The sequence below is a fragment of the Rosa chinensis genome, chromosome 7, assembly GCF_002994745.2.
Source record: "Rosa chinensis cultivar Old Blush chromosome 7, RchiOBHm-V2, whole genome shotgun sequence".
NCBI lineage: Eukaryota > Viridiplantae > Streptophyta > Magnoliopsida > Rosales > Rosaceae > Rosa > Rosa chinensis.
In genome coordinates, this window is record NC_037094.1 from 1,233,221 (window position 1) to 1,258,255 (window position 25,035).

At 39.6% G+C, this 25,035-nt stretch overlaps 5 protein-coding genes across 5 annotated transcripts; 4 read left to right on the plus strand and 1 right to left on the minus strand.

Annotated features, from left to right (window-relative positions):
- The first annotated feature begins 1,307 nt into the window (after positions 1-1,307).
- LOC112176585 (mitogen-activated protein kinase 9) lies at positions 1,308-6,073 on the plus strand. The gene is made up of 11 exons (XM_024314585.2): positions 1,308-1,940; positions 2,493-2,901; positions 2,978-3,105; positions 3,210-3,269; positions 3,807-3,956; positions 4,246-4,401; positions 4,529-4,666; positions 4,763-4,839; positions 4,979-5,083; positions 5,350-5,578; positions 5,746-6,073. The coding sequence occupies exons 1-11, from the start codon at positions 1,605-1,607 to the stop codon at positions 5,818-5,820; spliced, it is 1,863 nt and encodes a 620-aa protein (XP_024170353.1). The 5' UTR covers positions 1,308-1,604; the 3' UTR covers positions 5,821-6,073.
- Positions 6,074-6,119: 46 nt separating this feature from the next.
- LOC112176584 (pentatricopeptide repeat-containing protein At4g02750) lies at positions 6,120-9,152 on the minus strand. The gene is made up of 2 exons (XM_024314583.2): positions 7,462-9,152; positions 6,120-7,333 (listed from the first exon to the last, which is right to left on the minus strand). The coding sequence occupies exons 1-2, from the start codon at positions 8,998-9,000 to the stop codon at positions 6,527-6,529; spliced, it is 2,346 nt and encodes a 781-aa protein (XP_024170351.1). The 5' UTR covers positions 9,001-9,152; the 3' UTR covers positions 6,120-6,526.
- A 2,249-nt stretch (positions 9,153-11,401) lies between these two features.
- On the plus strand, positions 11,402-13,942 carry LOC112180344 (laccase-1). The gene is made up of 5 exons (XM_024318877.2): positions 11,402-11,605; positions 11,718-11,869; positions 11,956-12,197; positions 12,421-12,549; positions 12,699-13,942. The coding sequence occupies exons 1-5, from the start codon at positions 11,507-11,509 to the stop codon at positions 13,817-13,819; spliced, it is 1,743 nt and encodes a 580-aa protein (XP_024174645.1). The 5' UTR covers positions 11,402-11,506; the 3' UTR covers positions 13,820-13,942.
- Positions 13,943-15,310: 1,368 nt separating this feature from the next.
- On the plus strand, positions 15,311-17,324 carry LOC112179052 (uncharacterized GPI-anchored protein At4g28100). The gene is made up of 2 exons (XM_024317365.2): positions 15,311-16,175; positions 16,892-17,324. Exons 1-2 carry the CDS (start codon positions 15,489-15,491, stop codon positions 17,219-17,221), a joined length of 1,017 nt encoding a protein of 338 aa, XP_024173133.1. The 5' UTR covers positions 15,311-15,488; the 3' UTR covers positions 17,222-17,324.
- A 2,066-nt stretch (positions 17,325-19,390) lies between these two features.
- LOC112175889 (protein MOTHER of FT and TFL1) lies at positions 19,391-20,756 on the plus strand. Its single transcript, XM_024313630.2, has 4 exons — positions 19,391-19,596; positions 19,697-19,758; positions 19,865-19,905; positions 20,536-20,756. The coding sequence occupies exons 1-4, from the start codon at positions 19,402-19,404 to the stop codon at positions 20,754-20,756; spliced, it is 519 nt and encodes a 172-aa protein (XP_024169398.1). The 5' UTR covers positions 19,391-19,401.
- Positions 20,757-25,035: the final 4,279 nt, after the last annotated feature.

Consider the following 25,035-nt stretch of genomic DNA (forward strand, 5'->3'; position numbering starts at 1 on the left):
TTTTTAAAAAAAACTCGCTCTGAGAATAGAGGGAAGAAACTAGGGTTTGGAAAAAGCACAGAAGCGGCTGCTGCCTGTCCGGCGGCGCCCCAGATCGATCATAGGTCTCGGCCTCATCGATGAGTGGCGGGTGTTGCCGGACGGGATTGTGGGGTCTCGGGGTTCCAGTTTTGGTCTCCGTTTCGTCTTTCCTGGTCGTGTATGACTTTTCGTTCCTCTCAGGCAGCGGTGCAGGTGGGCAGGATGGATGGTTGGTGATCGATGCAGGCTTGGAGTAGGTGGGCAGTGGCCAGATCATGGCGGCGGTACACCATGGATCGTATGGCGACAATCTCTCTGAGTTTGGTCGATAGGAGAAGAGTGCAAGGGTGTCGGACTGTCAAGCGAATGGACGAAGCCAGGCATCAAGGCACGGCGAGTCTCTTACTGATACTTGGTGTGGGCTCGTCGGGATCTGGCTTTAAGCCTGGATCCGACAGACAAAAGTTGAGGTTGGTGTGGCTTGCTGCGTGGATTGCGTCTTTCCAGTGTTACGAGTTCGACGGGACATATTTATGGTGGTGGCCTGCCGGTGGGTCATATGAGGAGAAGGAAGATGTTTGTGGCGGCTGGGCTCTGTCTTTGTTTCAGGTCGTTTTCTTGGTTAGGTTTTTCTGGTCTTTAGCATGTCCCTACTCTGTTGAGCTAGGGTTGGGTCAAATTGAGGTGCCATGGATGTGGTGTTTTTCCTGGGGACGAATTGGTTTATTGTCGGTTTTATCTTATGGTCAATGTGCTGACGAGCGATCCTTGCACGTGGTCTGGCTTTTTTGAGACACGGTGTGAAAGAGGGCGTTAGTTGTTTTAGCAGTTGTCTATGAGGTGGTATTGATATTCTCGGGATTCTTGGTGGCCCGAGACGTTGGGCGGTATAGGTGGTTAGGGGTTGGGCTCTTTCGGCTCTGGATGTCATTTTTGATGATGGACCCGTAACTGGTTTAGGTTCTAGGGAGGAGAGTGAAGAATTCTTGTCGACCACCGGTCATTCCCGTATCATGTAACTTTGGTTCATTTTAATAAAGGTTTCTTATTCTCAAAAAAAAAAAATCATTTTATTTATCTCGTTACAATCTGATAACATGACTCGAAACTCGCAATTCACTTTTGAACATGTCTACATAATTAAAAAATATAGTCACATTATAATACAATAACACTATAGCATGCAGATAAAATATAGAAATAGAGTACCTAAATCACTCTATTTATCTCAATATATAAAAAAAAATTATTAATCTCGATATGATGATTTGATAACACCACTCGAAATTCACGACACACTCTCGAACATGTCTAAATAATTGAAAAATGCAGTCGCATTATACTATGGTATGTCGTGCGACATGCATTATTGCCCTCGATCAATAACCACAGCAACTCAACAAGGCCCATCCCCAACCTTCGAGCTCTCCCATCATCGGACCTCCGAGAAACCAGACAGAGAGCTCAAGAGCTTAATAAAACCATCGGCAGATGTCAAACCGACCTCGAAAGTAGCCCAAGTTGCGACAAGCGCGGGGGGCAATGCTGCAATCGTGTGGCTGTGAATCATAGAACAGAGTTATATGGGGAGTGGAGCAACCTTGGTGGACGGTGTTCGTCGCTGGTTTCAACGTCGTACCTCTTCCTCTTCCAAACCTATTAATCCTGCTACTAGTACTAACACTAATCCATACCCGAATCCGAATCCGAATAATAACAACCATGATTATAATGCGAGCGATTTAAGCGCGCAATCGTCCGCTGGTCTCCAAAAAGAGGAGGACGACCGTCTTCTTCAGTTTCAGATTGAGGACGAGTTCGACATTTCTGGTTTGAAGCTCATCCAAGTTCCCAAGCGGGCCCACCACTTCAGAGCTACCCATAATCCTCCGCCACCACCACCCATTATGGAAAAGAAGGTGACTTTCTCGTTCTTCTCTGCATTTCACGATCTGGGTCTTGATCTGATTTTGGTTCTTTGTTTTGTTTTCAATAGCTTATGATTTGCTTGGTTGAATATTGATGGTGAGTTTAGTTGTGTTCTCTGGCTTTTGTTTGGCTTAGTTATGAAAATGGACCAATACCTAGTTGGTAAAGATTGAAACTTTTTTTTGTTTAAGATTCAAAGCTTCAAGCTTTTATGTGTTAGGCATGGACATTTTGCCCAATTGAGCTAATTTTTTACTACCCCTGTTTCATTTTGAGGGTAATTTGTACCTTGCTCCCGTAAAGCTTCAAATTTTTTTTTGTAAAGCTTCAAACTTTGATGGGGAGACATATGTACATTTTCCCCAATTAAGCCGATTTTGACTCTGGTTTTAACCCTGTTTCAGTTTGATGTTATATGAAGTTATGACCACAAGTTTTACTAATTTTGATTGAAACCATTTCTGGATTGAAGTAATAAATTATAGGAATGAAAGAGTTTCTTTGTTTCTGTTTACAAATGATGGTTGTTGATTGTTATACAGAGCAATCTAGAGTCAGAATTCTTCACAGAATATGGAGAGGCAAGCCGTTACCAAGTTCAGGAGGTCATTGGGAAAGGAAGTTATGGCGTTGTGGGTTCTGCAGTTGACACCCACACCGGAGAAAAGGTTGCAATCAAGAAGATTAATGATGTGTTTGAGCATGTCTCAGATGCTACAAGGATCCTGAGAGAAATCAAGCTTCTTCGTTTGCTTCGTCATCCTGATATCGTTGAAATAAAGCACATTATGCTTCCTCCTTCACGACGAGAGTTCAGAGATATCTATGTTGTGTTTGAGTTGATGGAATCAGACCTCCACCAGGTTATCAAGGCAAATGATGATCTTACCCCGGAGCATTATCAGTTTTTCCTGTACCAGCTTCTTCGTGGTTTAAAGTATATTCATACAGGTTGGTATTTTGGACTAATTATAGCAGTGTCTGCAGTTTCAATGATTTAATTCATTTTGCTCTGCATTTCTTGCAGCAAATGTATTTCATCGAGATTTAAAGCCAAAAAATATCCTTGCTAATGCTGACTGCAAATTAAAGATATGTGACTTTGGGCTTGCTCGAGTATCTTTCAATGATGCCCCATCTGCTATTTTTTGGACTGTAAGTTGCCACCAAACAAATCTGAAAATGTCTATTGTCATAAGTTTTTCATTTGCCTATAAACAACAATGCCTGCAGACTAAGCTTTTTTTGTATATGTGAAGGATTATGTTGCAACTCGATGGTACAGAGCCCCTGAACTTTGTGGCTCATTTTTCTCAAAAGTAAGCTTCATTTCATTTTTGAGAACCCTGATATAAATATTTCTCTAAGTAAATGAATTTATTTTGAGGTTTCACATGTTACTAAGATGGCTAATGGGAACATGCATAAAAATTGATGCTTCTTTATTACTCCGTGATCTTGAAAAGCCACATACTCTTGTACTGCTAGTTTAGTCCAATGCTATGATTTATGCTAGACCTGTTCAGAAGATGCAGCTTGTGCACTTGTGTCTGGTGAAAGAGGAGTTATATTGATTACATCTATATTCGTGTATATATTAGCTTCATTCAGGATGCTGCCATCATTCCAAACATGCCTTGACTGAATTGTGTAGTATTATGGTCAGGTTAATAGTTATATGGAACCTAAATCCATAGAGAAATTGTTGTTGATCCTTTGTTATGGGCTTTCATTCTCTGTACCTGAATGCCAATTCTTCTTCTTCTTTTTTTGGGTTTTTCATTGCTTTCTTTCTAGGAGGATAAGTGGATAACTTATTTAAATTATAGGTTTAATTTTCTATGACCTTTTGGCAGTATACTCCTGCAATTGATATCTGGAGCATAGGATGCATATTTGCAGAAATACTCACTGGAAAACCCCTGTTTCCTGGGAAAAACGTGGTGCACCAATTGGATCTCATGACTGATTTGCTTGGCACGCCTTCTTCAGAATCCATTGCAAGGGTTAGTATTAACATTTCAATACCTGCTATTCTGTCATCAATAGACAAACTAATCATTTCTCATGCAAGCCAAATAAAAAAGGAAAAAGTTCTTAATAGGCTGCCACTGAACTTCAGTTTCTTTCACTCTTATAGTTCTCATAGTAAAACGTCCTTTACGTATCATGTAACTGCTAAATTATTAGCTTTTTTGAAATATTGCTCCCAGGCACCGTTCTAGTTCTCTTTCTCACCTTCAAATGATTTTTTTTTTTTTTTTTTACCGAGTCTTTATATATGATCCTCTGCAGATTCGGAATGAAAAAGCAAGAAGGTATCTTAGTAGCATGCGAAAAAAACAACCAGTTCCCTTCACACATAAGTTCCCTAATGCAGATCCGTTGGCTCTTCGCCTGTTGGAGCAACTTCTTGCATTTGATCCCAAAGATCGTCCGACAGCTGAAGAGGTACAGTTAAGCAGCTTGAATACATGGGATGCTATATGTAGAATAAATATTTGAATACTGTAATGCTTCCTTTAAACTTTTCTTTGGGACCAGACTACCTCTATAGTCCTAATGCTTATGCTTGCAGGCATTAGCTGATCCATACTTTCATGGTTTGGCAAATGTTGATCGTGAGCCGTCCACTCAACCCATTTCAAAACTTGAATTTGAGTTTGAGCGAAGGAAATTGACAAAAGATGATGTCAGAGAGTTGATTTACAGGGAGGTATGGCCTTACAAATTAATACCTATTGCTTTATTTCATTGTGGTTGATACTCTTTACTATTGTTTACTCTAATAAATCTTGTGTTTTGTAAACAGATTTTAGAGTATCATCCACAGATGCTGCAGGAGTATCTTCGAGGGGGGGATCAAACGAGCAGCTTTATGTATCCTAGGTAAGGATGCACTTTTTGATATCATTTATGATTCTATTATTCTCAGTTCAACTTAATGCGTGTGGAGGGGTTTACTTGAAAGGAGAGGCTTTTGTGCTTGGAGTGATTAACCTAGTCTTATCTGTTTATGTCAATTTAGTGGTGTTGATCGATTCAAGCGACAGTTTGCACATCTTGAGGAACACTATGGTAAAGGTGAAAGGGGCACTCCTCCACTCCAAAGGCAGCATGCCTCCTTGCCCAGGTATGTGTTGAAGAAACACCTTGGAATCGGTTTAATTTAGATAGGTCTGATATGCATTCTAACTTAACACACCATACCATTCATTCTCCGCTCCCCCCTCCCTACCTCCCCAGAATACCATCCTTCTTTGTCTTATTGATTTAGTTCTTTAACAAGCTGGTCTAGTTTCTTGGGCAGCTAATAAAGCTGAGTTTGTGTGATGATGTTTATCAGTCACTGATTGTGTACCTTTTTTTTTATTTTTTAAATTTCCTTCTGGTTCCCAGAGAGCGGGTTCCTGCACCCAAGGAGGATGCTGACCAAAGCAATGAATCGGAAAGGACTGCCGCTTCTGTTGCCACAACTCTTCACAGCCCTCCATCTGATGGCTCTGATAATCCAAATGCAAATGGACCTAGCAAGACACAGTACACTCCAGTTTCTAGTCGCAGCCTGTTGAAGAGTGCCAGCATCAGTGCTTCCAAGTGTATAGGTGTAGTGAAAAAAGATTCGCAGGTTAGTAACGGTATCATAGTTGTACTAAGCATAATACACTGATCTTCTTTCTTTCCACGTTTCCAATTGTGATAAAGACATTAACTGCTGCTGGGACTGTGTGGCATATCCCCTTTTTGGTACTCATCCAACAGCTTCTGTTTTTTGTGTTACTTTATTTTCTACAGGAGGATCCAATTGCTGAGGTCAACGATGAGTCAGTTGATGGTTTGGCCCAAAAGGTCGAAGCTCTTCGTGCGTGATATTCTTCTATCTCTATTAGTAACAATCAGCTGTAACTTTGCCCCCTGCCTCCTTTCCCCCCATTTAGTTGAAAAGGATGTCGCAGTCCAAAATCAAAGATAATCTTAAGTTAGAAGCTAACACAGTAGGACTTGTTGATTTATATTCTTTCATTGTGTCACCACAAGGCAGTGTTGTGACTTGTAACTATTTATATCTGGAGAAAGCAACAATGTATTTTGTTCCATTGTTTAGTGATGTTCGATACAACAATAGAGAGCAGTGTTAGTTTGCACTTTGCAGAAGAAGATGCAGAACATATGTTTACAACTCTTGATCAATTATTATATTGTATGATTGGTTCTGTATACACAGTGAAACTAATATCTCCAAAAGTACATAAAATGGATAACTGATCATACAAAAGCATACTTGAGTTCCAGAAACAATTTTGTTGCCAGAAAAAGTGATACAAGTTTGAAATGAAACAAAAACCGCTGCACTGTATCCTAGAATTCCCCATTTTCCTCCGACTTGGCACTCTAGTTTCTACAAGTTAGTGATCCAAGAGCACAGTTCCTCTCATCACTAATAACTGTTAACAGGTCCAATTTTCACTGTAAATACAGCAGTGGTGGAAGCACAAACAACCTGACCAGTTAAAAGCACTGAGAGTGCTTGCAGTAGGAGTCCCAAATCTTCTCTGTACACAATGAATATCCTCTATCACCAATAATCCCCGCAAGAACAAGAACCCTCACTGAAGTGGTGGAAGCGGTTAGAATCCCTTAAGATTATTGTCCTTCCCACAATCTTGGATATGTATTTGATGGCATTGTGGCAGTCTTCACATACTCGCAAGTTCTTCATTACACGGATTGGCCTCCCTGCTGGAATTGAAAGAATCCCAAATGCCACAGCCAATTTCTCACTGTGATGCCTCAGCATATGCTCTTTCTCCTCCTCTTCAACATCGTGCAAAACCAACTTTGTAGATGAAACATATCCCTCCCGCTTCATTTTCAGATCCAACTCTTCCAAGAAGGCATATATATTGTCCTTCTCTGGGTGTATAGAGTCCCCAACTGAAAATGTGTGAATCTTGTTTTGCACTTCAATCCAGCTATATCCAGGAACTTTCCTGACACCTTTATCTCTCATTTTCAATCTCATTTTACCAACATCACCCCATCTGCCTGAAGAAGCATATAAATTTGAGAGAAGAACATACATTCCTGCATTTTCAGGTTCCATCTCAAAAATTATCTTAGCAGCCTTTTCTCCTAATTCAGTATTGCCATGAATGCGGCTTGCGCCAAGTAGAGCTCCCCATGTTGCAGCATCTGGTTCAAAAGGCATTGTTCTCATTAAATTCTGCGCTTCTTCCAGGCGCCCAGCTCTACCTAAAAGATCAATCAGGCAGGTATAGTGTTTTGCATTTGCTGTGATGCCATACTCCCGATTCATTGAATGAAAGTATTCCCTTCCCCTGTCCACAAAGCCAGTATGACTACAAGCAGACAATACACCCACCTGAAATGAAATACAAGCATAATGATTAAAGTTAGAAATCAATAAAGTCCAGAGCTCTTCTTCCAGTTTTGATCAACAAAACAAACACTGGGAACTAGGCAGTGTTTGGTTAAAGTAATTGTTATTACCATTGTTACTTCATCAGGTTTAATACCAGCTGCCTTCATTGAATCGAAAACCATGAGAGCCTTTGAGCCAAATCCATGCCTTGCATAACCATAGATCATCGTGTTCCACGAGACAACATCCTTTTCAGATATTTCTTGGAACGCATCGTATGCTTCCTCTATGCATCCACACTTGCAGTACATCACAAGGAGTGCATTGCCCACATAGCACCCACTTTCGAATCCTGCTTTTGCTAAACGCCCATGTAATTGCTTCCCCAACTCTAAAGCAGCAACTTCAGCACATGTGCTCAAAGCACAAGAAAATGTAGACCTAGTCAGTCGTTCCCCATCTCTTTTCATCTCCACAAATAGACGCAAAGCCTCTTCACCGAAACCATTTTGAGCATGGCCAGCAATGATAGCCGCCCAAGAGATGGAATCACGCCGAGGCATGCTATCAAAGACTTTCCTAGCACCATCAATATCGCCGCTCTGAGCATAGCCAGTTAAAATGGTATTCCAAGAACTCACATTCTTAAAAGGCATTGCCTCGAACGATTTCACCGCCATGTCCATTCTCTTGTCTTGCACATACCCTGCAATCATTGCATTCCACGAAACCGAATTCTTCTCTGGCATTTCATCAAAAATTCGTCTTGCTTCATCCAACATCCCATTCTGCACATAACCCGAAAGCATTGCTGTCCACGCAAACACATCCCTTACAGGAGACTTGTCAAACAATGTCCTTGCTTCTGACATTCCCCCATTCTGTGCATACCCTGTGATCATAGTGTTCCACGAAACTTCATCCCTCGCAGGCATCCTGTCGAAAAGCTGCCTAGCATCAACTAATCTCTTTTGTTTCACAAATCCCCCCATCAAACAATTCCAAGACACTGCTTGCCAATCTGCCTTCGACTCAAACAACCTCCTAGCACTTTCTATCCTCCCATTCTGCACATAAGCCGCAAGCAACCCATTCCAAGATATCTCATTCTTTTTCGGCATCATTTCAAAAACCTTCCTCGCCTCATCAACATAACCATTCTGGGCATAGCCAGATAAAATGGCATTCCATGAAACAACATCCTTTTCCGGCATACGTTCAAACAAAGCTCGAGCCCCACCAAGATCCCTATTCCTCACATACCCACTAAGCATCACATTCCAAGACACCAAGTCTCTCTCAGGCATTTTGTCGAACACGTTCTTTGCATCATCAAACTTCCCATTTGCCAAGTACCCAGATATCATGGCATTGTAAGAAACCGAACTCCTCCGACCCATTGCATTAAACACACGCAGAGCCTCTTCGCATTGGCCATTGCGCATTTGGGTACTGATTTCCATGTTAAATTTAACAACTTCCGAGTCGGAAGCATTTGATAACCTATTCAGGGAACTCTTCTGCTTCTGGGTCTTTGTTTTCTTCCATGGGATTGGGTTTGGGTTAGTGGGGTTTCCAAAACTGACGTTAATGGGTTTCTGGGCTTTGGCTGAGCTTGAGCAGAAGCTGCGGTACTGTAACTGTGTCAAACGGTAACTCCCGCGCATTGCTTTTTGGGCTTCAAAGTTTCAGACTTTGATTCTCCTCAACCTCAAAGTTTCAAACTTTAATTTGTTTTCTTATTGAACTACCAAATAAGCAAATGAGTTCTTCAGGAATCTAAAATGGGGCCTCCCTCAAATAGTTAAAAATGAAGTACCAACGACCAAGTAACAGAGTGTCGGCATAAGTAGTTAATAATTTACCTACAACCTTACCTACAAACATTCTATACTCTTTTATTTGTAAGACTATTTAACATTCCCTTTGGACTTTTTTTTAATTAGACTTTTTAACATTCCCTTTGGACTTGGAAGTGAGACTGACTGATCTGAGGGAGCTTTTGGGTTTTGGGTAGTCAACAATTACATGAGCAATTCATTACAAAAGTAGGTTTGCTAATTTGACTACTGGATTTGGGGCATGAGTTCCAGTGTTTAGTAAGAGAAGAATGATGTCAGGGGATTGATAATATACATAATTAAGTTCTTGAAAGATCTTAGAGAGCTTTTGGTTTTTGGGGTAGCCATCAATTACATAAGCAGTTCATTAGAAAATTAGCTTTGCTAAATTGACTACAAGATTTGGTGCATAAGTTTCAGGGTTTAGTAAGAGAAGTATGATGTCAGGGGATTGATAATGCAGAACTCGGTCTTAAAAGTCAGAGTCTGTCAACTGCTTTATAGATTTTCATATCTTTTGGGTGTCTGTCATTTTGAGCCAAAACTTTATAGAATGTGCTCATATAAAAATGAAGCTGACTTTATCTGGAGAGTACGATCATCATCTTACAAATAAGTTTCTTTAAATTGCAGTTTGCCAATTTTGACTAGGAAAGCTATGGAAGCATATTGTAGAATGTTAGTTAGAGCAAGTTCACCCGTTGAGGTCACTGAGTCAATGTTATTCACTGCTTTTTACCTTTTATTTTCACTATTTAGTTCACTGAGCCAGATACTATTCACAAAATGTCACTTTAGGTCACTTTCTGGGTCAATTTCATGACCTGCAAACTGACATTCGGTGACCTTTTGTGAACAATATCTGACCCAGTGACCTAAATGGTGGAAATGAAAGGCAAAAAGCAGTTAATAGTATTGACCCAGTGACCCTAACAGGTGCACTTACTCTTATCTTAGGCTTTGTAAACATGGTGTTTCTTGGCCTAGCTTAAACTATGTTCATAAAACAACTCTAAACAAATCAGCCTCCTTGATTTTGTGTAGAGCTGTTCAAATCTTATTCGCTTTGTGTGTGTGTGTGTGTGTGTGTGTTTTTTGGCAAAGTACTAGCTTTGTGTGTTTAGTGTAATAGCAAGGTGTTTACTAACATGCTTGAAAGAAAATTAAATATGGACGAGATGCTAATTAAGGCATATATAAGGGAGGTGTAAATCAATGTGTTCAATGAATCCTCTCAAAGAGGAGAAGGCACAAGCAATTTGGTAAGCAAACAAAGTTGGTTTACAAGTTACAACCTTCTTCATCTTGCGAAGGAAACTTTATGAATCCACTACCGATAATGAACCGAATGGCGTCCTTGTATAGTACCTCACTTGGCTAAGTAGGGCTGGTCTAATCCTAAACAATAACTACTATGTTTACAATATGACAAGCTCATAACTGGCCTCAATAGGGAAGCTAGCATTACATTTTCTTCCAAAATGACCGCTTATTTCACCAATTTAGAACACTCAGCAAAACCCACTACAGATATATAGATTCCTTTAGCACTTGCCATGATGATTCTATCCCTACCAAATGGACTACCCATATATATATATATCAGTTTGTACATGTGATGAGTACTTGGTCATTTTCTCTACCAAGTGGAGCTAGCGAGAGTTGTGTAGCACACCACACCCTTTAGTTGGTGAAGAAGTCAGCATGAAATGAATTTATATTCAATATAGTCTTGTTTCCCAAAATCTTCTTCCTTCTTCTCCTTCACATGCTTGAGTTGGTATAATAAGCAAGTCACAATCATTGAACTAGCGAATTTGTGCTGCTCCTGGTAAGCAAAAGATACTGGTTTAGTTCAAGTTTGTCTTGACTAAAGCTCACCCTCTACCAACCCACTAATAGCTTTGGAACCTCACTTTTTAGTCTTAAGAATCAAATCAAGAAGGAAATGACAATAGGTTGCATATGTATAACATGACAAATCCGATAATTCAACACTAAAAGCTGTAATGGCCTGATCTTTATTAAGTTTGGGATAAAAAATTAGAAGCTACGTAGCAGCCAAGGTATCAAACAAATATCACCCTTTTGAAACTCATTTTGACATGTTCGGTGTCGGCTATCCGTCCTCACCAACCCTCCAACCTCAGAAAATCTGTCTTTCCATATATACATTATAGCTGAGATAACTTACAATATTTTCCAGCATTAATCAAAGAATTGAGGTTAGAATTTTAGCGTGTATATAAAGAGAGCTTGCATGAAAGTTTTGTAAAACTCAATTGGGGCATGCAATATATACAGTCCTAAGGCTTCTACTGAGGTTTTAGAAATGGAGGGTTTTTGCCAGTTAGTATTGGTAAATCTGTTGATCATAGCTGGGGTTCTACCATCTTGTGTTCCACAAACAACACGGCGCTTTGAATTTAATGTAAGCTATCTAGCCAGAGTGTATGTAAACTTTTGTTTCTTTCATTGTGCGATCATCCAATGAAATTAGGGAACTGAAAGCTTGAAATTTGGTTGTTTTGTTGCTTTTTCAGGTTGAGTGGAAAAATGTGACCCGTTTGTGCCACACGAAGCCACTTCTAACTGTGAATGGTGAGTATCCAGGTCCAACGATTGCAGTTCATGAAGGTGATGATGTCGAAATTAAGGTGACTAATAGCATTGCGCAGAACACTACCCTCCATTGGTGAGCTTAATTCAGAAACTGACTTCGTACTTGCTTTGAAGACTGATCAAACTATATTCTGACTCAAAAGATTTTGGTCACGACAGGCATGGTATAAGGCAACTAAGAACAGGATGGGCAGACGGTCCAGCTTACATTACACAATGTCCGATTGGAGGAGGGAAGACCTACACATACAAGTTCACTGTAATCAACCAGAGAGGCACCCTTTGGTGGCATTCTCATCATTCGTGGCAACGAGCTTCTGTTTATGGCGCTTTTATCATCCACCCTCGCATGCCATATCCATTTTCAGTTCCAATTCAAGATGAATTCCCCATCATCTTTGGTAATAATTTGATAATACAGTTGTTGCTGGCAGCACCAGTTCTAGTTGTTAATTAGTTTAATATACATTGTTACCCCTTTTCCGACAACATACTTAAGATTTTGGGGCATAGTTTTAGCGGTTAGCTTGATATATATTGTTGGCCTATTTCCTGACCATTTCATATTCATATTATTTATTTGTGAGTTTTATCTTGACATCTATGTTCTACGTTTGGCTGCAGGTGAATGGTGGAATGGAGATATAGATTCAGTCGAAAGTGAAATGATGAAGTATGGGGGTGGCCCTGATATTTCAAATGCATATACCATAAATGGTTTACCAGGGCCATTCTATAATTGCTCGAACAAAGGTATATATATCCTATAACTTTGATCATACAAGAGGCTAAAATCTTACCATAAATATGATTGATTTGTAGCCAAGAGGCAGAGAATTATCACTATCACTATCATATTTGACACAGCAATTTTACATTGTCAGTGTTGTTATGATGTGCAGATACATTGATCAACACTGTGGAACATGGCAAAACATACATGCTTAGAATCATCAATGCAGCACTGAATGATGAGCTATTCTTTGCTGTTGCTAATCACACATTGACGGTTGTGGAGATTGATGCAGCGTACACAAAACCATTCAAAACCAAAGCCATTATGATAGCTCCTGGTCAAACCACCAATGTTCTGCTCACTGCTACTCAAGTGCCTGATTCCTCCGGCATGTTCTTAATGGCTGCCTGGACTTACCTCACATCTGTTTTTCCTTTCAATAATTCCACCACAGCCGGTTTCTTGCAGTACAAGAACCCAATGAGTACTGATCACATGAGTAAGCACCCGAAAAAGGTTACTATTTTTGATCCTGTCATGTACAACTTTCCTCAGATGGATGATACCAAATATTACACTAAATTTGATGACAATCTGAGAAGCCTTTCCTCCCCTCGGTATCCATGTAATGTGCCAAAAACTATCCACAAACGGATAGTGACAGTTATAAGCCTTAATCTCCAAGATTGTCCTGCTAACAAAACCTGCAAGGGCTATGCCAACAAGAGGTTCTATGCTTCAATGAACAACCAGTCCTTTGTTCGTCCCACCGTGTCAATATTGGAATCTCATTACAAGAAGCTCAAAAAAAGTCAGTACTCCACCGATTTCCCAGAGAAGCCTCGAAGGCCATTTGACTATACCGGGGTGAATCCAATCGCCAAAAACATGAACACAGAATTTGGTACAAAGATCATACAAGTCCCTTATGGAACAAACTTGGAATTTGTGCTGCAAGGCACAAGCTTCCTTAATGTGGAGAACCACCCTATTCATTTTCACGGACACAACTTCTTCATAGTTGGAAAGGGGTTTGGGAACTTCAATGTCTCCACGGATCCAGCAAAGTACAACCTTGTTGATCCTCCTGAGAGAAACACTGTGGCAGTTCCAAGTGGAGGATGGGCAGCGATTCGGTTCAAGGCCGATAATCCAGGAGTGTGGTTCATACATTGTCATCTTGAAGAACACACTTCTTGGGGTCTTGCCTCAGGCTTCATAGTTCAAAATGGTCATGGACCATCTCAATCCTTGCTTCCTCCTCCTAAAGATCTTCCCTCATGCTGATCAAGACATCTAGCTAGTACTATCAAATGTGCTTCACAAAATTTTGTTACACCAATATGTAAGCTTATATTTGTATAATTACTCGGTTTGAACTCAAAGGTATATATATTCTTGGACTTAAACTTCTTCAACCTATCTAGATGATGATAAACCAGTTTCATATATAAGAATGATGTCTTACTCATTGATTATGCAGTAGAGCAAAACCAAACTATAATGCCTTTTAGAATAGGAATAACAACAAAAAGGGGTGATGCGTTCATAATTATAGTCACATTAATTGTAATAGTATAATTGATTAAGGAAGACATTAAACAAGTTACAATGGAACAAAAAGCTAAAAGAGAAAGGTATCCTTTTTAGACTAAAAGAGAGAAGCACTTGAGTACCATCTTTGGTGACCGTCACTAACATAACAGAGTTAGATGGAGGATAATAATTTGTAAATTACCAGACAGAGACCTGTAGTCTGGTAAATGTTATCTTCATTATTGCAAAGAAGATAGAGAAACAACCTGGAAATAAGCCAAAATGAAAGGTCATCAAAGAAAGATAGTGACATTTCACTTGAAAAGTTGCTAGTGTGAGAAGTCTTTTGTACACTTTCTGCAAAGGAACACCAGCAACCATATCTGTTATATTCTTCTTCTTTGTTGTATAATATATATTAAAAAAAAAAAAAACAAACATATCCTGTATATTCTTTATAGGGTGAGAGATGCCTTGGGCACTCTTAAGTCAATTCCATTGCACTAAACTAATGCCAGGGTTTTAGGTTCTTCTCACTTCTAATGCATGGAAAACAGTCAAGGATCTTTCCAATGTTCTCAAATTTGTCAATGTATTACTAAACAAAATGGTTTGTGGGAACCCAGTTGGATTAGTTATGGGGGAAGGAATAGAAGAAACAGATGCGCACATATGTATAATTACTTGACAAACCGATGAATATTTTACATTGTTCACAAGCATGGAGCTACACTATGCTACAAGGCTATGACTTATTTTAACATGTTTGATTTGTTGAACCCTCAACCGATATGGTTACTAGACTTCTATAATGCTTTTATTATCAAATTCATCAATATTTTGATGAAAACAAAATGTGGGTTCCCAAACCATAATGTTTAGAATTTTCACAGATGATGCATACAACCAAACTTCATGGACTTGGTTATGTATGTATGAACACTTTTAACTTGCACGAGAAAATGTTATGTTAAAGATATACTCAAATCAAAAATATGTATGTAATCTAATTCAATTTCACAAGCATCTTTATGATATTTTCAACATAACACCTAAAATCATTTGTGAGTTGAAATTTTAACTTATGAATTCTTTACAAGAAAAATGCTTTTGTTACTAAACTAAATTATCGAAAGTATGAATGATTTGTTGATGATATATACTACTAATCTCCTTCAGCTTTATCCACATTTTATTACAGAATGCATATAAATGCAGTATAGTTGAAGTTGGATCTAGCAAACAGCCAAACCAGCCCCAACCCTACCATCCTTTTTTCTCACTTGCATTTGCTCCCAACACTACCCACACCCCCCACCATCACTTTTGCTTCATTCATCACCCTCCTACACTCTCACTCACCCCCTTCTCCCTCACGCACATTGCAGAAAACCCAAAATCCAAACTCAACAAACCCACAATGTCCTCAAACCCACCACCACTCTTCACCTTCCTTTGCTTCCTCTTCACTTTGTTACCGTCCTCACTGGGTCTATCGGACCCGAAGCCGGCCTTGGTGCAGTCATTCCTTCCCAAATCTTCTCCCCCAGCTACAATCCCTGCATTCCCAGAGCAATCCAACATAGCCGGCTGCCCACTTCAGCTCCCTGATGAGCTCTTCCACGGCGTAAAGGAAGCCTGCTCCGCCAAAAAAGGCGACCCGACTGGCCATTTACAGCACAGCCGCTGCTGCCCAGTGCTGGCGGCGTGGCTATACTCGGCCTACTCCGCCACTGCACTGGGCAGAAGCGGCCAAGTAGGCCCTGCAGTGGCGGGTCACGGTAGTACTACTACTACTACCGCTTATGACCCGCCACTGCTTCCTGATGACTCAGAAACTTGTGTTCAGGACTTGGGAAAGGCACTGAACGCAAAAGGAATAGAGCTGATGAAGCCAAATGAGACCTGTGACATGGTCTATTGCTACTGTGGGATCAGATTGCACCCTTTGACCTGCCCTGAGGCATTTTCAGTGAACCAAAAAGGGAAACTTGTTGGGGATGAGAGTGTCAAGAAGTTGGAGAAGAATTGCTTGAGCAGCAGTACCAATGTCAATAAGTTCCCTGGTCTTGGTGGCTGCTCCAAATGCCTGAACAGTCTCTACCTTGTAAGTTAATTTCTTTGATCTCTTTGATTACTATACTCGGTATACCTTCAATTTTGGTTTTGGTTTGCGCAATGCTGAAGAAGATGAACAAGAATCTGATCAGGGTTTCTTCTGGGTCTTCTTGCTTGATAATTTAGGAAAGTGTTCCTGCTTCTGTTCCTTTCTCTATTACTTTGCCTAGATTACCCTGCTAACAAGAATTTGTAAACCTTAGACGCGCCATAACAGCGAGTGTGATACATGCTGAATTATAACACTATAGAGAAGGTCACCAAGTCAAAGAAATAAAAGCTAAAGCTGCATATAACTACATTAGCAAGGACTATTTATTTAGCAACAAGAAGTGACTAGTCAGAATAAATGTGCACTCCGGCCAACTCTATTTATCTCGGAATTTATTGGTCGGAAAATTTTTAGGGCTCGTTAAATGTTTAGCAATGCAGATAAGATATGATCATGCTAGTTACGATCATATTAGTTATAATGCACCGAAACACTTCGATCAGAATTCCAAAATTCAGTTTGGGAACAAGACTGTTGTAGGTACTCGGTTTTGGAGTGCCTTGCAACCTAATTGTATGCTATGCATTTGGTTGATTTGATGGTTTACCCACTAGTTAGTAAATTAAACTTCTTGCACCAAACCATTGTTTGTCCAACCAATACCTCTTTCATCTAGTTTCTTTTTAAATTTGTGCGGAATTGGTTATGTGCAGCTTAACAAGAAGAAGACTTCCAATTCAAGCAAAATGGAGGACAGGACCACCAAAATGCACAACAAAGACTGTCAGCTGATGGGTCTCACATGGCTTCTTGCCAAGAATCGGACGGCCTACATGCACACCGTTACATCCGTCTTCCGGGCTATCATGGTAAGCAATGACGGCTCTGATCCTCAGTCGTGCACTCTCAACAGTGACGGAATGCCTCTAGCCGTCGATTCGTCAGAAATCTCAGATCAATCCTCTTCCAGCATCCTTGCAGTTTCAATCACATTCTGCACAGTGTCACTTACTTTGTTGTATGTGCAGCTTACCCTGTGCTAAGACCAAGTTTATGATCCATGGTCTCTGAGATCTATGTAGTTTAGTACTCTGTAATTGTTGTACGTTTTATAGTTTCAAAAATTGCTCTTCGCGTTTTATGACATGCCCAATTGCCTCATGCATCGGATGCTTCGAGTGTGTTTTGTTTTTTTCCATCTAATTAGAGATCGAAGATCGAACTCCTAATGTGTCCTAATCGAAACACACAACGGTTCCAACTAGAACCACAAATCCTGTTGATCTTTCTGAACAGTATGGAGAATTATTGTCCAAAAACTAATGTGGGCCTCTGGTAACATGTCCCAAATGGGGACTGGTGCTTTGTTTTGGAGGGACAAATAATTGCTGCTGCATGTAAGTAGCATGGAGGCATTAGTTTGTGACAGTTGTGTTCTTCACGGGAGATATATGAAATGTCAACCTCTCATCTCCCAACTAGGGCCCGAAGCCTTTACCTTCTCTGGTTTTTTCATATGAAGATGGAGGCAGAGTGGTGCAGATGGAGCTTCATACATTAAACATAAAGGGATGGTTTGTGTGTGTTTCTGCAAGAGTAGCAGAGTGTCATACATGTCCTGCCTCTGGAATGTTTGAAGCATTATGGTCTTAATTGCAAAGCCTGCAAAGCTTTAGGGTGAAAATGACTCCCAGTCTCCCATATTGGCAGTGTGGTTGGAGATGTGTCACCCTATACCCTAAACTGTATTACAATATTTCATTGATAATCGGGGGGCATCAAGGACTCCGTGAGCCATGCGGCCCAATTCAATAACTCATTTACCGGGAGATCATAAATCTGGCAAGCCCGCGACGCCGCGAGCAACATCTTTTTTATCACTTGAAGGGGATTTGGATGTGAGTGTTTGGGCTAGCTTCCAAAAACGCAAAATCCGAATTTGACCGATCCATAGGTCATGTCACTCATGTGTGTTGATTGGAGGGTATACACTTGAGAATATAGTTTTTTGCCATTCCCGTCTTAATTTCAAATATTCACATTCAAAAGTCGAAAATTGAAAAAACGAAACTAAGAAGAAAAGAATATTGAAATAGAGGAAATTGGAGCTTTTTCGCCACCTCGGGTTTTCACCTTTTCTTTTTTCTTAAAAAAACCACCTCCCTATTTCTATTTTGCAGGTACAATTGGTCGTAAATCCTAGCCCAAAGAACTACAAGTGCATTACATTTAAAAAGAACTATAACTACTTGGCTATTTCTAAGGTGTATTTAGAGCAACTCTTGATTTCTTTAATTGGAAATATTTCAAAGCACCAACTTACACTTGTACCAACAGGATCGGACGGCTGATTAACATCAAGTGCAGTTTTTTATTATTTATTTTAGTAAAAAATTGGCCACAAATATCAAGTACTGTGATCACTTATTAGGTGTCGGCATAGAAACTTGCAGCTCCACTGAATTCGGTCCAGCCCAATATGTGACATGGTCCTATTGGTGTTTATGGGACCTTATTGGGCCCTGTTGGCAGAACAAACTGGGGACTGGGGACTCTGGTCCTCTTCACACACACAACTAAGCACATCAGAACATTTTCACAGAGAATCTTTACCGGTGGGTCATGCTGACGCAAGTCTTTGTAGTTTACTAAACCACCTTTAGAAAAGCCAAGGCTTCCATTAAAACAAGGACAAAAGCACAGCCAGTTAGATTTTTTTTCTACCTTTTCTTTTCCTTGAAAAAAGAGTGAGAGTTACAAACCAAGGCTCTGATCTCCTGCACTCCTGCTCACATTTACAACCTGTACCCGCCTCACCAAACCCCTCATTTTTCCTGTGGGCTCCATGCAGCTGGTTTGTCGCGACTTGTTTTCAAGCTTATCTTGTGGTTGCATGAAGGCCTGGGAGTATTTACTGTTGGCTGATACATGTGTAAGGTGCTTGCCTGTGATCGACGGTCCTGATCGCGCCATTTGGATGAAGGAAACCAAGGGATGGTGGTTTTACCTCTCAGATGGAGGTCCACGTGTAGGTCTGAGCTTTCTGATGGCCTATGCATGCACCAGAGGACAGGGCCTATTTCACTTTTACACTCCTATATAAAACCCTACCCGCTCCTCTGCTCTCTGCACACAATTTCAGAACTTGTTTAAGCTTTGCATGCTTGATCAGCTGCTTCTTGCTCTTCATTTTCTTCACTCTGTTTTCGTTTTCTCCGATACCATGGCCGCCTCCGTTGATCCTTTGGTCGTCGGCCGCGTGATCGGCGATGTGGTCGACATGTTTGTCCCGACTGTGAACATGTCTGTTTACTTTGGTTCAAAGCACGTCACCAATGGCTGTGACATCAAACCCTCCATCGCCGTTAGCCCTCCGAAAGTGACCTTCTCCGGTCACCCCGGCGAGCTTTACACCCTGGTTTGCCTTGTTTAACCCTTTGCATGCATGTGTGATATTTTAACATCTTTAGATTTCTGGATGATCCGGTACCTTATGAGATGGTTGATCATGCTTGCAGGTCATGACTGATCCCGATGCTCCCAGTCCAAGTGAGCCTAGCATGCGAGAATGGGTTCATTGGTCCGCTTCTTTTTCTTCTTGTTGTTATGGTTGCATGGATTTTTGGTGTTGAATTTTCTTTTTCTTGTGCACAAAACCTCAGGGTCGACATTGTTTGTGATTTCAGGATCATGGCTGATATTCCTGGAGGAACAAATCCTATTAGAGGTGATTCATTCAACTTTACATGCATGGATTTTCAGGGATGTTTGTATGTATATGTTGAAGTCTGTGCAAAAACATTGTATTCGGGTCTCAGAGAAGAATCTTTCAGGTTTCAGGCGAGAATTAAACATGCATGCCTAACTCTGATGTTTTCAGACTTGTAAAGATCTTCAGTGTTGCATCACATCACTCATGTCCTCGTGTATGTAATATATATTGTCCAAAAATACTCTGATATACCTCTTATACCTCATAAACATATGTCATTGAGCCGCAAACTTTCAGGTTTATTTTACCGAAAAAAAGATGGGTTTGGGGTTTACACAACAAACAAAATCCTTTAACCTGCATGAATTAATTTTCTTCACATATAGGGTTTGTTTGTTTCTACTAATTACATGGTGGCAACACGTGGCTTATCCATAGATGAGCTAGGTTGCTATTGACACGTATTTGCCAGATGCCAAGGTCTCCATGTCCATGTACCCTTCTCACTTCCACGTGCACGACACTGGATTTTGGAAGGGCTTCATTGCCAAGCTGTTTATGATTCATATTAAGCTTCATTTTAATTAACAATAATAATATACTCACATGAAAGTAGCTGACTATTTGTTATTGTTTTTGTTGCAGGAAAAGAGATACTGCCCTACGTCGGACCAAGGCCACCGGTGGGAATTCACCGTTACATTTTGGTGCTGTTTCAGCAGAAGGTGCCTATGGGACTCGTGGATCAACCCCCGACTCGAGCCCATTTCAACACTCGCTATTTCGCAGCGCAGCTTGACCTAGGCCTGCCCGTGTCCACCGTGTATTTTAATTCACAGAAGGAGCCGGCCAACCGGAGGCGTTGAGCGTTGGCGTACTACAGATGCTCCGGTGGTGCGAAGCTAGCTAAACTATAGTAGCAATAAAGGAGGAGATCAGCTAGCCTAGCTTGTTAATTAATAATTAGCGTGTTTATTAGAGTGTGCTTAAAGCCTGTAATCATCGTGTAGTGACTCTGGGTTGGGGGTTAAAAACTTAACCTGCCTGATCAGTACTCAGAGGTACTGTCACCTTTCCTTGTTTTCTATATAATCTGTTTCAAGTTTTGAATGTCTAGATATATAAATGCTTCACAGCTTCAGGATTCCAAGCATAACTTGTTACAGACTACTAATAACAAGCGCGCGCGCACACTCAAACACACACAAAAGGAAGGAAGGAAAAGAATGAAACAAAAGGAGGAGGGAAGTTGCAAATGCTTGGCTGTGAAAATGTATCAGACTGTTCTACAAGTCGCTAGCTTCAGAACATCGCTTATCAGTACGTAGCAAAAGAAAAGCTTAAGAGACCAGATCCTTTGCAGAGAGCTCATTGAAAAATAATAAGTTTTCCATATCTGATACATATCACATTAAAAATCCAAAATCCAACTAATTAATTCAACAAGTAATTAGGATATAGTTTTCATGATTAACAAATCAAGAAAGCACATAAAAATCTTACCCAAGTATAAATCCACAAAGCTATAGATCGCACACCGGTTGATATTGTTCGAAATCTAAAGAAAAAATGGGCGATTTTGGTTTTATGTGAAAAAGGGTCTTAAAAAAACTGGGCGATTTTGGTTTTACGTGAAAAAAGATTAGAAAAATACAATACATACCACCAAATGCATAATCTGAGTTAAATTTGACAATAAAGATGGTCAGTTGTAACGTCTACTGCTTTAATGAGTAATTCTACATGCATGGTGAACATATGTCAAAAAATTGATAATATATCGTACGTGGTCGACTTTTCAGTGTCAATACGTGATTTTGCGTTGTTTTTCCTCGAGTGAAATTTGGACACTCGAATTGTCCGTTATGGTATTGGTTAATTTACTCCCTGCACGTTGAGCATATGTCAAAAAGTCAATTTTTCACAATATTAGTATGCGAGTTTGGTGGTTTTTTCTCTAGTGAAATATACACTCGTAATTTCTATTATGGTATTAATTAAGCTAATGTCCATGCATGTTGAGTATATGTCAAAAAGTGGATCATAAATATATTATACATGGTCCATTTTTCACTGTCGACATGCGAGTTTAAAGATTTTTTCTCTAGTGAAATGTGGACACTCGTAACGTTTTTTTTTTTTAGAATAAAGAACCATTTATTGGATAGAAACATGATACATCAGGATGACAATTAGCAACTAAATACAAGCAAAAAACTATGCGACCAAGTCAGCCTCTACAATTTCAAGTAACCAGGTTGGGAAGTTTCCCGTCCAGGTACAAGACTGCATGTTTTTCACTGCATATTTGGAGAGCTCATGTGCCACCCTATTACAATCTCTCGGTGTATGCGAACATTCTACAGAGGAGAAACGTCGGAACAATAATCTAAAAGGTGCCCATCGGGTTCTAATTATAGTACTAATTAATCTACTATCCATGCATGTTGTGCATGTGTTAAAAAGTTGATCATAAATATATCATACGTGGTCGACTTTTCACGGTGTCGGTATGCTTGTTTGGTGATTTTTTCTCGAGTGAAACATAGACACTAGTGATACCTATTATTGTAATTAATCAACCACCATGCATGCATGTTGACCACATGTTCAAACGTTGATCAATGTAGATGATACATGGTTAATTTGCTCAAAATATAATTTAAAAACTGTATTGTTGATTTTACTCTTAAGTAAAAAGGTACCATTTTGTGAGATAATTAGATGGTTTGATTTTTGTCTTAGAAAAAATTTAAAAGACCTCGATACATGTTGTAGGATGACCAAAGTAATATCTACTGGTGGTATATAACTTTTCATGTATGGTGAACGTATATCATAAAGTTGTTTGTTGTAGATCATACGTGGTTAATTTTGCTCAGTAAGCATGAAAAATTAGTAATCTTTTCGAAAATGGACATCTATAAAGTCTATCATATATAGTGCCAATTTAATTTGTATGCATAGCAAACACATATCAAAAATAATTGATGTGACATTTAAGTAAAGGTGACATCAAAGTTAGCTACATAATCATATTACAAGTAAACCTACACATGTGGACATATAATCATATAGCACGTTACATAAGTCAAAATGATTGAACAAATTTTTTTTTTGAATAGAAATTAATAGCATTAAGATCAATAGCTGGCAAATTGCCAATGTCTAGAGTATAACTTATTAACTGTACTTACAACAAGATAGCCGACAAAAAAATTCGGAAACTTTTTTCTAAGAAAAACAGACTCTTATTACAAGTCAATGATAAGCTCGCTATAATTAACGAACTTATAAACAAATAAACTATGTCTCTTCTAGGGAAAAATAATTGACTAGCTAACATCTCATTTGGCCAGGAGCAATTGCGGTACCAAAAGAAAGCAACCACTTCCTGGTAAACAAATAGAATCATCTCCTTATTCATAAGTAGACTTGTAAATAGACCGGATTTTGATCCGGACCCGCTCCAGATCCGTGGCTATTGGACGGGTTTGGATTGAAATTTTTGATTTGTTGATCCGTTAATGATCTGAATCCGTTAACCGGTTTATTTAATGGATCAAATATGGATTTAGGTCAATCTGATCAGTTTTCATAATAATAAAATATTATTTTTTATTAATACATTATTATTTTTTGAAAAATATAAAATATTGAGAATTTCTTAATTCAATTTTTTTACAAAAACATAAGGGACGGTCTTTGTAAAAAGAGTCCATCAATCCATCACCCAATAAACATTATTGATAAAGGCTTTATTTAGTTTACCAAAAAGCTAAGAAGGTTGTAGAAGCACAATTAATCTCATACACATCTCCTGACGTCTCTCTTCATGTTGTTTTAATATTTTATTAATATTTTATGAGGTATCATAATATAAATTTAATATTAATATTTAAAATTTAAAAATATTTGAAATTATAAACGGATCGGATTAGCGGATCCGGTATCCATTAATCCGGCGGATACAGATTTGGATCGAGCTATCAACAATTCGCCAGGTTAACGGAGCGAGTTCGGGTTGAATTTTTTTATTAGTAAACGGATTTGGATTGAGGTCGATCCGCTCTAAATCCGGTCCATTTACAAGTCTATTCATAAGCCGCTTGAGAAAGAAAAAAGAAAAAACACCTATCTTATTCTAGACAATTACCAACTCGCGTAACAGTCTTGATCCGAAAACGATTGGTTGTGGACCATCTATCAACCCAAATGCCCAAGAAATTCCACCTCTTAGGCTAGGCCCACCCTCATCACTAAGTAATAAATGAGGGTGGCAAGACACCCCCTACTAGCCCACAACACAGGGCCCAACAACCCAAATTTGAGCCCAGGCCCAATCCTGAGCAAAGTGAGCAGAAGCCTTAGTTTGCCTCTGCCAATCCATTGTTGCCAAAGCCAAGTTTACGGCGGCCGGCCTCTCCAGCACAGCATCACCATCAAGTTTGATCCCGCTTCTTTGTTATGCGAACAAGAATCCAAGCTGACAACAAAACCTAGCTTGAACCAGGAAAAGAACCTTATCCCCTGCAATCAGTACAAGCTGGAATCTAGTAGAAAACTCTTCCGGACTTGCACAACTTTGATCTGTCTCACATTGATGACACCAAACTCACATATCAACTCTTCTCCTCGACACCACTAAAATTACCAGCGTCAAGACACCGGTCCGCCTTCGATCTAAAATCGGACCGACTGACCACGCCTTAGGTTGCCCTGACCCGCAGAAGAAGCCCTACCGGAGAAGCTTCAGCTGCCGCACTCTGCTAAACCCTAGGGTTTCTTGAGCCACCATGCATGCATGTTGAGCACATGTTCAAAAGTTGATCAATGTAGATGATACATGGTTAATTTGCTCAAAATATAATGTAAAAATTGTATTGTTGATTTTACTCTTAAATAAAAATGTAACATTTGTGAGATAATTAGATGGTTTGGTTTTTGTTGTACAAAAATTTTAAAAGACCTCGATACATGTTGTAGGATGACCAAAGTAATATCTATTGGTGGTAAATAACTTTTCATGTATGATAAATGATTAAATGTATATTATAAAGTTGTTCGTTGTAGATCATACGTGGTTAGTTTTATGTGTATGAAAAATTATTAATTTTTTCTAAAATGAACATGTATAAAGTCTGT